Raw genomic sequence first — 15,783 nt, 5'->3', positions numbered from 1 at the left:
TGCTGTGGCTGACCCTCCGCCGCTGGGGCCGTGCTGTGTGGGCGTGGAGAGTCGGCTCCTGGGAGCGCCAGTGCCGGTAGTGCGTTCCTGCTGCCAGGCGAGTTTGTGACGATCGATAGGAAAATTACAGCTGCCAGCCGGCCGGATCGGTGGTGTGTCTGTGCGAGCAGGGGCGCCTGTACCCGGCCTGTGTGCTAATGCTCTCTCGCGCTGCGTGGGGGTGTGTGTGTGTTTTGATAATGAATCAGTGGTGTGGCCGAGGGTTTAACGGCGCTTCCTTTCCTGTTCCAAACCGCTGAAAGCCACAAGCCGCACTCCGGCGACCCGACCCGAACCTCACCCTCCGCCTCTCTCGCTCGCTCTTAAACACGGAGGTTTCGAAAACGAAACTTGTTCCCGGTTTGGACGCACACGCTCAACACTCAATTAAACTCGCGTGTGGGGGGTTTTGTGCGCAAGAAGCGGGAGGCGATGTCGACTGCGCCCGCCGGGGGAGCGCCCGCGCCCGCGCCCGCGCCGTCCGGGTGGCGGGGCTCGGTTCTGTGGAGCTGCGCCGTGTCGCTGGCCCTGGCCTGCGCCTTCTCGGTTCTGCTCGGCCAGTCCCTGCAGATCCGGCACCTGCGCGCCGAACTCGCCGAGCTCAGGCAGCGGGCCGGCGCCGGGCCCGGCACGGCGGGGGCGGGGGCGCGAGCGGCGGACTCGAGCGAGGTAAGGAGCGGGAGCGCGAGCGAGGCAGGTGGGAGGGCGGCGGCGGGGGTCGCTCGTGGCGCGAGGAGCGGGGCCGATACGCTGAGGGGGGGGGGGGTGGGGTGGGGAGAGGAAGACCGGGAACAGCGAGGGAGGGGGGGAATCCTGAAAACGTGCGGGCGGACGGGGAGAAAGAGGAAGAAAAAATGAAGAAGCTAGCAGAAGGAAAAAAAGAGAGCGAAAGGGAGACCCATAAAGGAGGAGAAGGGAAAGCGTCGAGTTGTGAGAGTGATGACAGGCCCAGAATTTTAACTTTCTCTCTTTGCGAATTTACAGCTGCAGTGGTATTAATGGACGCGATGTTCTGCGCAGCGAATGGGTCTCCTTTTTGGGTTTTGGTTCGGGATTATTATTTTTTCCTCCCAGCTTCAAATATCTCATTTAAATAATACACATATTATAGCACAGGGAAAGCTTTGTTCATCCACATAAATATATTTGAATATTGCTCCAATGCGTACTTTGACCGACACCTGAGCCGCGGATGGCGAAAAAGTGGATGTTTCCGCCGTCTGAAAGACGTGCCTCGCTCTTCCGCTGTTGGGTTAACACGGCCGGGCTGACTGTAGGAAGAGGAGAGCGCTAGTCAGGAGAGAAGGACGACGGACGTGGCCGTGTGGAGTGACCTCGGGTCCCCTTTTCCATCCTCCTACTGGTTCTGCACCCCAAAATCTTTAGAGTGGGTCTGGTTGGCTGTGGTGCCTGGGATATATGCGATTGCAGTGCTGTGAACCTTCCTGAAAGCTAATTTCTATTAATTCCTTTAATTGTTCAATTAAGGGATACCTAGTATGGTGACCAGGGGCACTGCTGTGGTGCTGTCCTTCAGGTGACGTGATAAACGGAGGTCCTGACAGCTCGGGCAGCAAAGATCCCAGGGCACTGTTGGTAAGAGTAGGAGGCCTTAACCCCAGTGTCCTGGCTGAACCCCACTCTGGGCTTTGCAGTCTGGCCTTTAACTCAGCTGGTGCAGCAGTTTCTCCCTCCTCCCCCTGATCTGTGTGCAGGGGAATCGCCCAGGAGTAATACGGTGCAGTATTGGAGGTACAGGGTGGAGTATAGGAGTAATAGGTTGCAGTACTGGAGGTACTGGGTGAGGTATAGGAGTAATGGTTGGAGTAACTAAGGTTGCTGCTGGAAGAGGTGTTAGTGGGGCCAGCAGGGGGTGCTCACCCTGCAGTCCATGTGGGTCCTAATGCCCCAGTATAGTGACGGGGACACTATACTGTAAACAGGCGCCGTCCTTCGGATGAGACGTAAAACCGAGGTCCTGAGAGAGTCCACAGAGAGTGTGGTCATTAAAAATCCCAGGGCGCTTCTCGAAAAGAGTAGGGGTGTAACCCCGGTGTCCTGGCCAAATTTCCAATTGGCCCTTACTAATCATGGCCTCCTAATAATCCCCCTCTATGAATTGGCTACATTACTCTGTTCTCCTCCCCACTGATATCTGATGTGTGGTGAGCGTTCTGGCGCACTATGGCTGCCGTCGCATCATCCAGGTGGATGCTGCACATTGGTGGTGGTGGAGGGGAGTCCCCATTACCTGTAAAGCGCTTTGAGTGGAGTGTCCAGAAAAGCGCTATATAAGTGTAAGCAATTATTATTATTAATTATTATTATAATGGGGTGGAGTATTGGAAGTACAGGGGAGAGTATAGGAGTAATGGGGTGCAGTATAGGAGGTACAGGGTGGAGTATAGGAGTAATGGGGTGCAGTATAGGAGGTACAGGGTGAGGTATAGGAGTAATGGGGTGCAGTTTTGGAGGTACAGGGTGAGGTATAGGAGTAATGGGGTGCAGTTTTGGAGGTACGGGGTGAGGTATTGCTCTGCTTACTGACCTTGGTGCTCTGCTTTGAAAGCCAGGGCGCCACCCCTCACCCCCAGACTCTTGGGGTGCAAAGAGAAAGGGGATCCTGCTGGAGCGAAACAGGAGGCAAACAGGACAGGACTGCAGCCAGAGTGAGTGACCTTCCTCCCTCCCTCCCTCCCTCCCTCCCTCTCTCTCCTGTACTTTTCGAATGACAGTCTGAAAGGGCATTCTTCCCTCTGCCCTGCATGCTCTCACTTCTCCCTCCTGCACTCTTTCTCATCTCTCTGCTTCTGGCCACTCTCTCTTCGCCTGCTGCATAGAATTTGTCACACTGGCTGTACTGTAGACACTGCTAGAGCCACTGCTGTCCCTCTCCTCTCACACTCACCCTGAATTCACCAGCACACACACACTGTCACACCTGACTGTACTGTAGACACTGCTAGAGCCACTGCTGTCCCTCTCCTCTCACACTCACCCTGAATTCACCAGCACACACTCACTGTCACACCTGACTGTACTGTAGACACTGCTAGAGCCACTGCTGTCCCTCTCCTCTCACACTCACCCTGAATTCACCAGCACACACACACTGTCACACCTGACTGTACTGTAGACACTGCTAGAGCCACTGCTGTCCCTCTCCTCTCACACTCCCCCTGAATTCACCAGCACACACTCACTGTCACACCTGACTGTACTGTAGACACTGCTAGAGCCACTGCTGTCCCTCTCCTCTCACACTCCCCCTGAATTCACCAGCACACACACACACTGTCACACCTGACTGTAGACTAAGATTGCAAGGCTGCACTGTTTAACTGACCCATTGACATCTTTTAGTTTAGAACTAGGTTCTGTGTTGAAATACCATTGAAATGTCAGGATCGACACCAGATGCAGGTCCATCACATTTGTACAGAGAGGAGCAGAACCCGGAGCTATCTGAGGTTCAGGCTTCCTCAGGTAGTTGTTTTTTTGTCATCCCACAGGGCGGCGCTCTTTTCTTCACTTGCTGCCCCTCTCCACACACTCCTACGGTGCGTAACGTTCTGGAGGATTATTGGTATTATTTTGTCTCTTTATGTACACTTCTCATTTGTTTTCTCTTTCTTTTTGAATAGTCTCTCCCTTAGTCTCTCTCACCCTGTTGCTTGTATTTATCCCAGTGCAGTCCTTTGCCCATTAGTACCTCTATATCCCAACCAAATTTGCAAACTAAAAGTCAGAAAATATAACTTTACTACTTTTACATAATGTATTTTTCATTCTTCTGTGCTAATGTACTGTAGTGTCCAGTGTGTCTGTATTAACCCCTCTCTCTCTCAGTGCAGTGTTAATGGACTGTAGTGTCCAGTGTGTCTGTATTAACCCCTCTCTCTCAGTGCAGTGTTAATGGACTGTAGTGTCCAGTGTGTCTGTATTAACCCCTCTCTCTCTCAGTGCAGTGTTAATGTACTGTAGTGTCCAGTGTGTCTGTATTAACCCCTCTCTCTCAGTACAGTGTTAATGTACTGGAGTGTCCAGTGTGTCTGTATTAACCCCTCTCTCTCAGTGCAGTGTTAATGGACTGTAGTGTCCAGTGTGTCTGTATTAACCCCTCTCTCTCAGTGCAGTGTTAATGGACTGTAGTGTCCAGTGTGTCTGTATTAACCCCTCTCTCTCAGTGCAGTGTTAATGGACTGTAGTGTCCAGTGTGTCTGTATTAACCCCTCTCTCTCTCAGTGCAGTGTTAATGGACTGTAGTGTCCAGTGTGTCTGTATTAACCCCTCTCTCAGTGCAGTGTTAATGTACTGTAGTGTCCAGTGTGTCTGTATTAACCCCTCTCTCAGTGCAGTGTTAATGGACTGTAGTGTCCAGTGTGTCTGTATTAACCCCTCTCTCTCAGTGCAGTGTTAATGGACTGGAGTGTCCAGTGTGTCTGTATTAACCCCTCTCTCTCAGTGCAGTGTTAATGTACTGTAGTGTCCAGTGTGTCTGTATTAACCCCTCTCTCATGTTTCAGATGAAGATGACAGCACCTCTATCTCCTGGGGGGAGGGGTATCGGCAGGGGAGGGGGTTGCAGGTGTCGGGGGAGACGGTGACAGTGAAAACTGGAGGCCTCTACCACATCTACAGCCAGGTAGCTGCAGTGAAAGCCGTGTGGTCGTATCTTGCTCAAGCAGCCTGCAGGAGCTGAATGTCTTGAGTCTTGAACAGTGGCGATTTAGAGGCAGTTCCTCAGACATTATTGACGAAGGCCAGCACTGAGGGATTGCCTCAGTCCCAACCATGAAATGGGCAGGGCATCGCAACTCGGATATTGTGCATGTGTATCTTGAGACCTGGGACTTGGGTGTCTTTACTCTAAAGGAGGTGGGTGTGTGGAACAAGCTGTCCAGCTCCAACTGTGTTGTTAAAAAAGATCCCTTGGGATCCTGTAAGAAGCAGCTGCATGAGATCCAGGGATCAATAAGCTGAAGACTAGTGACTCTGGGCAAACAGCTTCTCAGTGATTCTCTAAGCCCTTGCCTGTTTAAAACACAGAGCTGGCTTTGTCATTTAAAAAGTGCCTCGTCAGAGAGAATCAGTTCCCACAGCAGCCTGGAACCCCATGTGTACAGGTGGGCACTGACTGGAGCTGTCTGAAGGAGGGGAACCGGCTGCTGTGCCACACCAGGGATTTGAACCCCGAGCCCCCCAGCCTGGGGTTCAGGGCTCTGACCACAACTCTCTGCCGCTGCCTCTACGCTACGCTGTCATTCTATTAGAAATGAAACAAATCTAATAATATAAATATAAAGTTTTTTTGCTGGATCTGTTCAATGGAAGTTCTAGGTGTGTATTTGCTCGGGTTTCTGACTGCACACTTAACAAGTGCTCTGCTCTGTGGAGGGTGTGAAAGCTCGTGTCCGGGTTCACCAGCACCGTGCTGATTCTTACCAGCCGGTGTGCGTGGTTGACAGGTCCTGTATGGGGACCACACCTTTGCCATGGGTCATGTGATCAAGAAGAATCTCCACGGCAACGAGACGATCTTGATGAAATGCTCCAAGAACATGCCGGACAGTGAGGACAAGGCCTTCAGCAGCTGCTACAGCGCAGGTGTGTGTGAGACACCTGTGAGTGCTTGTAAAACCCTGTGTGCATCTTTGTGAAATCTGTGCATGCGAGTGAGAGTGTGAAATCCTGTGTGTATGTTTGTGAAACGTGTGTGTGTGAGAGAGAGAGAGAAACCAGTGTGTGTGAAATCCTGTGTGTATCTTTTGTGAAACCTGTGTGTATGAGTGGAGGAAATGAATGTGTGTGTGAAATCCTGTGTGTGTCTTTGTGACACCTGTGTACTGTAGGTGAGTGAGTGGGGGAAATGTGTGTGTGTGTGTGTGTGTGTGTGTGTGTGTGTGTAGATTCCATTGCATGCAGGTTAGAAGAAATGCAGAATGGTGCCAGCAGATCGTCCCCCAGGGGCCTTGTTCCTGCGGAAGGATGGACAGTATAAACATGAGAGTGTAACACTGGACTGGAGAGAAACCAGCTAGACCACATTCAGAAGATGGTTTTGGGAGCTGTGTTAAAGAGAGGACATTGTGTCTCAGTGGGTGATTTATTCTGTGTCTGGAGCTTCAGGTCTCTGACACAGTCAGGTGTTCAGGTGTCAGTCAGTGTCTGCCTCTCAGTGTGTCTGACTGTGATTCAGTGTGTCTTAGTGTGTGAGGTATTCAGTCTCTGGAGTCCTGAAGCTCTCTGACTGTGTCAGTCAGTGTCTGCCTCTCAGTGTGTCTGACTGTGATTCAGTGTGCCTTAGTGTGTGAGGTATTCAGTGTCTGGAGTCCTGAAGCTCTCTGACTGTGCCTGTCTGTGTCTCGCTCTGTCAGGTGTTTTCTACCTGGAGTCGGGGTCGGTCGTGGAGCTCTCTGTGCTGCGCAAGGATGCCAGACTCAAACTGGAGCCCTACTACACCTATCTGGGGCTATATCGGATCTGACTGGACCCACTGAGTACTGGAAAGGCACACTGACACAGTCAGGGCATGAGACGCGCTTAGGGATGACTGAGGGACCCTCACTGACATGCTGACACACCGAGAGAGGACTGAGACTCACTGAGGGACCCTCACACACTGAGACATGCTGACACACTGAGGGACTGAGAGACCCTCACTGACACACTGAAACACACTGACACACTGAGGGACTGAGACACAGTGAGACACTCAGAGACTGAGACACACTGAGGAAATGAGAGACCCTCACTGACACACTGAGACACACTGGCACACTGAGGGACTGAGATACACTGACACTCGCTGACACACTTCAAAAGTTGAGCTTCTACAGCATGGCTGGCAGCTTGTTCCAGACCCCCACCACTCTCTGTGTAAAAAACACATCCTGGTCCTACACAGCACCTGCTTGCTCAGCTCAAAGCTAATTCATCTGTAGTGATTTAGCAGGTGAGAAAGACAGACTGCAACGGGCTTATTGTAGTTTTATTCACAAGAAATTTAATTTAATGTGTTTTGTCAATATATATTTTAAATAAAATATTTAAATTAAAAGTGCTGTCTGGTATGACTGAAATGTTCCAGCAATATTTAACACACACTAGCTAGAGGGTTGTCATTTCACATGGGAGAACAACAGGACATCAGCATTACCACACAGGATCTGATGTCGGGTGCCCTTATTGGCCTGATGCAGACGCTCACACGGACAAAGCCCAAGTGGGTATGAAAAGGGTTATGAGATGGATTTCGCCAAGAACGGAATTGTTGCCATTATTGTGTTTATTGTGACATCTAGTGGCCGATCCGCTGTTTTACAGTTACAAGGTGAAGACGGTATATCCCCATCCAAATTTCTTTTCCCAGCCACTTCTTCCAATTCGGGGTCTCGGGGGAGCAGGAGTCTATCCTGGCAAGCAGTGGGCTCAAGGCAGGGTACACCCTGGATGGGACGCCGATCCATCGCAGGGCACACACAGACACACTTCCACTAGAGCCAGTTTTCCCAGAAGCCAGTTAAGCTTCCAGTCGGTCTTGGACTATGGGAAGAAACTGGAGCACCCAGAGAAAAAACCTGTGTGAACACAGGGAGAACATACAGACTCCGTGCAGGCTATATATCCTATCCCTTTTAACTACAGCTGGGAAACAAACTATTGTAAAAATACAATTTGAACACTGTCAGTCTTACTTGGGGTGCCGTAGCATTGAAGGTGTTATATAAATTGATAAGCATTTAAAGTTTCATTATTGTGTGGAATTGAGTGTGTATTACTGTCTCAGTGTGGGCCTGTATTAGTATCGTGCTGAGAAAATGCCCCCAAAGAGACAGCAGCTCCTGGCACACAGACGATGCTGGGGCGTCTTTACAGCGGAAGTGACTTTCTTACAAACCAGACGGCATCTTCTTTTAAATCTGAGCTCCTGAAAATACCGTCCCTCTGGTGTGGAGTTCCATTGGAGTGTGGAGGGTCAGTAACAGACAGGAGCACACGTGTGTGTGTGGAGTGTGAAGGGTCAGTAACAGATGTACACTTGTGTGCTGTGGGTATCAGTGAGCCGTTACGTGGCTCAGTCAGCCATGTGTGTACATGTGCTCAGTGATGACTTGGCCGTGTCTTGGAAGCAGCTGGTCGTGAAAGGTTTTCCTCCCTTTCCATTCTCTTGGCCCCGCTGCGCCGGCTTGCATTCCTGACCAGCCCCAGCTGCTGAAGGCCTAGGCTACACACGAGGAGCTGCTTCCCAGCCATTCCAGCCAGACTGCCAGGACTCATCGCCCAGCCTGAAACACCCCAGAGAATCTTTTTAACACAGCCTGGCAACTTGATCCAGACACCCCCCACTCTTTGTGTAAACCGCTGCCTCCTGTCCTCAGTCCTGAATGAACTGTTCACACTTGTGTTCACTGGTAGATCCAGTGGACGACTTCAGGTCCAACTATCAAATCCAGGACTTAGAAGGCCTTTGACCACTTGTTTTTTTTTCCTGTTCACAACTAAAGGGACTATGTCCCTTTAAGATCATCCATGCGTTTTCTAACCGCGTTTTCCAATTCAGGATCGTGGGGGGAGCCGGAGCCTATCCCGGGAAGCAATGGGCGCAAGGCGGGGTATACCCTGGACGGGACACAAGTCCTTTAAGAGCAGGAATAATAAACCTTTTTCTTATCTCAACAGCTCTGTTTTTAATTCTGTCTGTCATATTGCGCTGTAATCGTAATGTAAACGCTTAAATGTAAACAGCTTCTTTTATTTTTCCAAACAACGGACACACACATTTCAGCTCGGATGTTATCCGAATTTTCCAGAGTACCTTCAAAACTAACTACGGCAAGTCGCCATGGACACACATGACGCTATCTTACAGCATAGTCAAGTCAATAATTCAGTCAAGGCAATGTTTCAGTTCTATAGCGCAGCTTTATTGAGGGCAGCCAGTCCAGCGGCCAGCAGGGGGCAGTGCAGCTGAGCTGGCAGCTCCTGCCAGAAGTGCTGCAGCTGTTTCAATGGTGCTTCCTGGTCCTCCTCCTCCTCCTCTGGCGCTTCACACTGGACCTCCTGACTCGCCTCCTCCTGCGCACTGGACGGGACGCTCGTCTTCGCCTCTTGGCCATGTCTGCGGTCTGTCCGGAAAGCGGCACTGTGCCCTTTTTAAAGCCTCCGGGGAAAAGCGGGCACCCCCCCTAGTCGTCATCTACGTCACAGCTTGTAGTTATGACGCGTGGATGACATCATATCCCTGTTTAACAAAATAGTCTGTCGGGCCCCAGCAAAGAGTGCGGTTTCCCCCTGCTTTCATCACTCAGTATACTCAGCGCCAGCCCAGTGAAAGCACCAAAACAAAATAAAACCAGTTTTATTTCAAGTGGTGTTTCAAGCAGTTAAACTCAACATTATGTTTTGGAAACTTAAAATATTTGTTTAAGAGCCGTTTTAAAGGGTTAAATCGAAAGCTATAATTATTATTTGTATCGCGACACACTGTTTTCAATAAATACATTTATTTATTTTTGCAGTCGTTTATAAATACACGGTCCGGAGAATATTACCCAAGTGAACTACAGCACCACTCTCGTCCACGTCAGTATTAAGCGGCACCGTAAATCTGGTCTTGTATAGCATGCTTTCATTCTGTAATACGGCCTGCGAAAAGTTTAATCATGAGGTTATTTTATAGCTTAAGTGGTATCCTTTAACGCAAGTATCCCTTTCGACTAAATACGGTCTTAATAAAACAATATCGTGGTCGAGAGCAGGAGCCAGAACTGCATTTCCCAGAAGTACCCCGCGGGATTTCTAAAGAGGGTTAGAAGCAGTTGCTCCGGAGGGACGGGGGGATTAAGGGACAGGAGAAAGTCGAGAGGGAGGGAGTAAGAGAGAGGGAGAATGCCGCTGAGGAAACAGGGTGAGTGTCGGAGCCGGTCTCGGCCTCAGTCCCGGTTCGTCTCCGTTACAGGTCGGGTAGGGGGTTCGGTACCCAGAGTTCCCGCCCAAACGCCCTTCTCGAGCGAGAAACCCGGGTCTGCGTGCGTGTCTAGAGCGCGCGCCGTCTGCGAGTCGGCGCTTCAGGGCCCCACGGCTCCGTGGGACACAGACCCAGAACTTTCCGTGGCGAGACAGGAGACTTTTGTGTGGAGGTGTGTTTTTGAGTGTTTAACCGACAGAAGTCGTGTGAAGGAGAGCGGCCGGAGCCCGGAGTCACCTGTCCGCCGGCTGTCCGCTGAAAACCCGTCACTGCCTTTCGAGGAATGACATTTAAAACCGCGAACAGGCAGCACTTCTTTACAGAAAGGGTTCTGGGGGCATGGAACAAGCAGTCCAGACAAGTTGAAGCCGATAACCTGGCTTCCTTCAAAGTACAGCATTTAAAACTGCAAACAGGAGGCACTTCTTTACACAAAGAGTGGTGGGAGTGTGGGATTAGCTGCCCAAGCACACTGAGGCTGATAACCGCCTTCTTCCCAAGAATTGCATTTGAAACTGAGAATTGGGGGGGGTTGTTATATCTTTACCCAAGAGGGTGGGAGTGTTGAACAAGTGTTGTTGAGCTAGTTCAAGAAGTGGCTGGGTGATGCGATCCTGGGACCAGCTAGCTACTATCTGCCAAACAGGCTTAACAGGCAGTGGTTTACCAGACAGAAAAAAAAGTCACCAGAAGGAAGAGAAATTCAGAAACTGTCCCAATTATTATTTTCATGGCAGGGTGGGCATATTTCAAAATAAAGAAGAAATGACCCGTTCAACTAAACTGTTTCACTTTAACAGACGGTAGTGGAGTAGAGAGTGGAAGTCCTGATCTTTTTAACCGTTTCAAACTGGTTTCAGGTGGACAAAGAAGACCCCGAGATACTGTTATTTATGTGTACTGTAAGAAGGCAGTCCTTGCCTGCCCAGAGAGGGGCGAGCGGCTCTCTTACAGCACGCGGCGATGTCCTCTCCAGGTCTCCCCCTCTCTCCCAGAAGCTCTCACTTCTATAACCGCCTGCCTGTCCGTCTCTGTCCCCCCGGCCCAGACACGGAGAAAGCCCTGCGCTTGATGGAGGAGTGTCAGTCGGAGACCGGCGACGAGGGATTCCGGGCTCGGGCCGAGAAGCTCCTGAACATCTTCCAGAGCGACCTCTTCCAGGCCCTGCTGGGTGAGGCTGCAGGTTGGGTTAGGCTACAGGCTGTGTTTCGATGGGAGGTTCCCGTTTCGAACCCCACCTCCTCTTCGTCCTCCCACCCCCCACAGAGCTGTGCCCCAGTCTCCCTGATGGAGCTTCTGTGGGCAAGCTGTGGGTATCCTGTCCAGCACCTGTTGTGTCCCAGGTAACTGTCCAGTTGGCCCCCCTGCCCTACGAATCAACAGCCCAGGCTGATGCAAGCGGACAGGTGCCCAGAAAGACGCAGGCTGGCGCTGTTGCACGGCCGAAAGGACGCCCAGGCCTGTTTAAGGCCACCCAACCCTGAGGGCCCCAAGCCAACTGTACCCACTTTTGGGGGAACACCAGTCACAGTGGGGCGAATGAGGGCCCAGAGCAGAACCAGCACTGACGGGACTGTAGGGGCTCAGCCTGCTCCCTGATCGAGCGCCTTCACTGGCTGAGCCCCATCAGGAGCCCCCAGGCTGAGTTGTTTCTAAGAGATTTTGGAAACCTTCTGGACGTGGGCCTCCTGGGGAGCACAGACAGGGGGCCTCTTCGTTGTACAGCCCTAGTCGCAACTCCACTCTGCCCCCTGCAGCCTGACCAGAGGAACAGTATGAACACAGGGGGCGAGGATGAGACACAGGGGCCTTAACTGTCTGGGGTCTGTAAAACTGTACAGGAGGGGGGTCCCCTCTACCTCTGTGTCTTCCCCTGTCGCCCCCCTTTCGGTTTCCACCCCCCTCTTTCAGATCTCACACTCCGTCTCTCCCAGCCTCTCTCTCTCCCTCTGCCTCTCTGTCTATATTTAGTGGGGATGTAATCTGCTGGTTTAGCTGAGGCGGAGGGATTAGAGCTGAGAGGCTCTTGCAGCACTGCCCGATTAAGAGCAGATCATCCAGGAAGCTTGTCACGGAGGCACGGCGGGCAGGCCAAGAGAGAGAGGAGGAAGAGAGAGACGGGAGGAAGGAGGCTGAGAGCTGCTGTTTTCTGCTCTGCACCCACTGTGTGGACGGGGCGCTTGGGCTGTGGGATGAATCACAGACATACAGTACTCAGACAGCCAGCAGGTCAGGCAGGCTGGCTGATCCCTGACTGACAGACTGCCCGCTCTGCAAAACCTGGGGTGGATTCGACAGCAGTGCGGCGGGGGTCTCTGTTCCTTGGTGGCTCCCTCTGTCTCTCCTCCTGCTCCTCACACTCTCCCAATCTCCCTGCCTCCTCTCGCTCACTCCCCTCTCTCTGGTTCTCTCTCCCCAGATATCCAGGAGTTCTATGAACTGACTGTGTGTGAGAGTCGGCTGGTGGGTCGACCTCGGACTCCCGTACTGGTAGGACTTGGGTTTTACAGCCCCACAGGGATGTGTGTGTGTGCGCGCTGGGGAAAACACTATCCCAGACTGCCCAATGGTTCTTTCATCCTGAAGTGCCTTTCTGCCCTGCAGTTTCACACCTCTTCCACTAGAGGACAGGAGATGTCCACAGCTGGCACAGTGTCTCGGGCACTGGTTCCCAGCCCCAGCAACTGCAGGAGCACTGTGTCTGCTGGTCTTCACTCTGTCTGCGCTCTTTGATCTGCTTGATCAGTTTAGACTTTATTTTACCAGTTTCTTCAGCCAGTCCCGATTGTGAAAAATACACAACTTCCGGTTTCCAGCCCATCCCGCACTGAGATCTTCACACAGCCTCTACTTGCCATGGTTACCGGTTGGTCATTTGATGATGAGCAGACACACGTGGGAGTGACAGTGTATCAGAAGTGCACACGATGTAAAGTATAAATAGAAAGTGTCCTACGTGTGCAGGGTAAAGGAAATACAGTAAGTCTCTTTAGCTCCACGCAGAGGGCGGTAGGTGGGGACATGAGACGAGATACCGCAGGGTTCAAGACAAACTCAGCTCTGTAGACGTAGGGTGAACTGTGAAGCAAGGGGCCCAGCTGCGCTGTTGAAGCCGGCTCTGTGGGATCCTTCGAAAAGTGGTTAGGTAATGGGTTCCCGGTGAGCTACTAATGAGCTACTGAACTCAGCTACCTAATGAGCTACCGAACGCGTCTGATGGACTGAATGGAGCTCCTCTCATCTGGAATAGACCCAGCACTACCAGAGGAGCTGTCTCCCCTTCCATGACAGCAGCTCTGTGCGTATACCCTCCCTCCATGTCTGCCAACGCTTCAGACCTGTGGGGTCCAGCCCTGGCAGGAGAATACCTGGAGCCAGAGCCGCACTGAGCACCCCAGAGATTGCCACCTCCTTTCCCTCTGTTCCTGCTGCTGCCTCTCTGTCTCAGTCACGCTCTCCCACTCTTCAGACTGTTCCCCTTCCCGGAGAGTGGGGCGCAGGGGTCCCGCTGAGCTTTCATTGGCTTAATTAACCAGCTGAGCAGTTTCTTTAATGAGCAGAAAGGAGCGCGTTCCCCAGGTCTCTAACACGCTGACATTCTCCTGCTCCCTGCCCCCTGCAGGCAGGCGACGCTGGCTCATGCGTGAGGCTTTTCAAGAGTGTCCAGATCTGCAGTGCTGGTTTTTTAAAAACAAAAACTACAACAACTTCAGGTAGACTGTGTATAGTTTTTTTTTGAGAAAACGTTTCGCAAGGGTCACAAAACGAGAAGAGGCCTTGCAGCCTCCCCATCCCCTCTGGCAGTTAGTAATTCATCTAAGGATCTCACCTTGACCTCTTTTAGTAAAACGACTGGGTATCGGGTCCAACAAGGAGCTTGTTCCAGACTCCCACCACCCTTTGTGTAAAGATGTGCCTCCTGTTCTCGTTTCTTTACACACTTCCACTGAAAGCTGTTACTCTCCCCACCCCCCTACCCTCATCTCTGACTCTCAGGACCACTTTAACCTGGCAGGTCTCCCCTGAGACCAGGACTCATTTCAGCTGCTCTGATATGTGAACTGTACCCCTGAACCACCAATATACTGCAGTGAGGAGACTGGAACAAGATCACCCTGAAAAGGTCTTGCCAGAAAGTGGTGTGATTACCTCCCTTAATGCAAGTGAAAATTAATTTGCTAGCCCTCTAATTGCCTGGTAGCCTAATTGGTACAAGTAAGCGTGCCTCTGACCTCCCTCTCCTTTGTGCTGGGTAGGTTGCTGTTAAGAAGGATCAACAGCTGCTCTGTGTCTAGCGTTTTCCTTTAATTTATATTGGCTGTGCAGTTTGGCTTAGCAGTTGCGCGCTGTAGTGTGATTGTAGGTCTGTATGTGAAGAGGCTATGTGTCTGTAGTGTGATTGTGGGTCTGTATGTGAAGAGGCTATGTGTCTGTAGTGTGAGTGTGGGTCTGTATGTGAAGAGGCTATGTGTCTGTAGTGTGATTGTGGACCTGTATGTGAAGAGCCTGTGTGTCTGTAGTGTGATTGTGGGTCTGTACGTGAAGAGCCTGTGTGTCTGTAGTGTGATTGTGGGTCTGTATGTGAAGAGCCTGTGTGTCTGTAGTGTGATTGTGGGTCTGTATGTGAAGAGAGAGCTTATGTGTCTGTAGTGTGATTGTGGGTCTGTATGTGAAGAGAGAGCTTATGTGTCTGTAGTGTGATTGTGGATCTGTATGTGAAGAGCCTGTGTGTCTGTAGTGTGATTGTGGGTCTGTATGTGAAAAGCCTGTGTGTCATTTTGCTCTGTACTGAGTGCGGTCGGCTCATTGACTGTCTCACCCCAAAGGACAGGTGTCTTTATCATTCTCAACTGCTTTAGTGCTGTACCACCGCCCAGCCTCTGGGGGGGGTGGTGGGGGAAGTGATGTTCAGTCTCCTGAGCAGAGCCTGCTCCTCTGGGAGTGCACATACATGCACACTCCCCTGCGGATCTCCATGCATTGGTACAGCCCTGTGCCTTAAAGGTACACCGCACTCATTGCTCTCTGTCACTGACCTGCGTCCAGTGGGACAATTACCACTGAGCAGCAACTAGTCCATTCTAGGTTTTACCTCCTGCAGAAACGAATAAACTGCTTGGACTAGCAAACTGCACTGATGAAGCAGAAAATATACAGGATGCTTATAAAGTGTTTAAAACGCCCCATGGTGGATCTCTGCGATTGAGATCAAATTCAGATGGGACCATGGGACTCTCATGGACACAGTGCGACATCACCAGTGTCCACCAGAGGGCACTTGGCACATTCGGGGTCTAAAATCACCAGCAAGCCATACTGTATGTGTTATGAACATGCCAACTAACTTCCTAAGCAGCCTGTATGCAGCTGTAGGGGCAGGTTTGAATGATTTATTCAACACAGTGAAACCTAAAGTGCATTATACTGCAATGCAGCGGGCTCCCGTTTTACAGTGTCGACGGTCAGACCCCCATCTCAGACTCAGACAGGCTTTGTGTTGCCAGTAATGGGTTTAATTAGTTTATAAGGGGCTCAGGTGGAATGACAGTCAGGAGTGTTCTGGCTCTCCTGGACTGGAGATGGCCCCCCGCTATAAAACCTGCAGCTGTACAGTCCCATTGTTATACAGGAGGAGTCTAACTGACAAGCTGAACCCCTATTTCTGCTTACCGGTGTCTTGACTTTGTGTAGTTGTGGGCATATAGTAAGTGTTTTAAGTTACCCTAGTAATTATAAAAGGCAGGGCAGAGCACAGAGAGGAAACTTCAAGAATT

The 15,783-nt window shown here is 51.2% G+C and overlaps 2 protein-coding genes across 6 annotated transcripts in view; both read left to right on the top strand.

Annotated features, from left to right (window-relative positions):
* Window positions 1-108: 108 nt before the first annotated feature.
* Window positions 109-7,099, top strand: tnfsf13 (TNF superfamily member 13). Of its 2 annotated transcripts, XM_088628419.1 has the most exons (6): window positions 110-708; window positions 2,609-2,708; window positions 3,552-3,599; window positions 4,566-4,684; window positions 5,508-5,646; window positions 6,417-7,099. In XM_088628419.1, the coding sequence occupies exons 1-6, from the start codon at window positions 472-474 to the stop codon at window positions 6,524-6,526; spliced, it is 753 nt and encodes a 250-aa protein (XP_088484545.1). In that variant the 5' UTR covers window positions 110-471; the 3' UTR covers window positions 6,527-7,099. The 2 variants fall into 2 exon arrangements, with proteins under 2 accessions (XP_088484547.1, XP_088484545.1); XM_088628421.1 differs by lacking the exon at window positions 3,552-3,599 and having other exon boundaries at window positions 109-708.
* Window positions 7,100-9,715: 2,616 nt separating this feature from the next.
* The window catches only part of LOC148672617 (disks large homolog 4-like), a 123,761-nt gene continuing 117,693 nt past the window's right edge, over window positions 9,716-15,783 (top strand). For 3 of the 4 annotated variants that reach the window (XM_088628411.1, XM_088628408.1, XM_088628407.1), the window contains exons 1-3: window positions 9,718-9,949; window positions 11,058-11,180; window positions 12,429-12,499. In XM_088628411.1, coding sequence (XP_088484537.1) covers window positions 9,931-9,949; window positions 11,058-11,180; window positions 12,429-12,499 — 213 coding nt within the window. In that variant the 5' untranslated portion in view covers window positions 9,718-9,930. Of the gene's footprint in view, window positions 9,950-11,057; window positions 11,181-12,428; window positions 12,500-15,783 lie in introns of all 4 variants that reach the window. The other variant, XM_088628409.1, reaches the window with a different exon arrangement.

This window comes from Lepisosteus platostomus, chromosome 4 (assembly GCF_059453375.1).
Source record: "Lepisosteus platostomus isolate fLepPlt1 chromosome 4, fLepPlt1.hap1, whole genome shotgun sequence".
Lineage (NCBI taxonomy): Eukaryota > Metazoa > Chordata > Actinopteri > Semionotiformes > Lepisosteidae > Lepisosteus > Lepisosteus platostomus.
The sequence above is the reverse complement of the archived record's forward strand: the minus strand, read 5'-3'. Positions and strand labels throughout refer to the sequence as shown.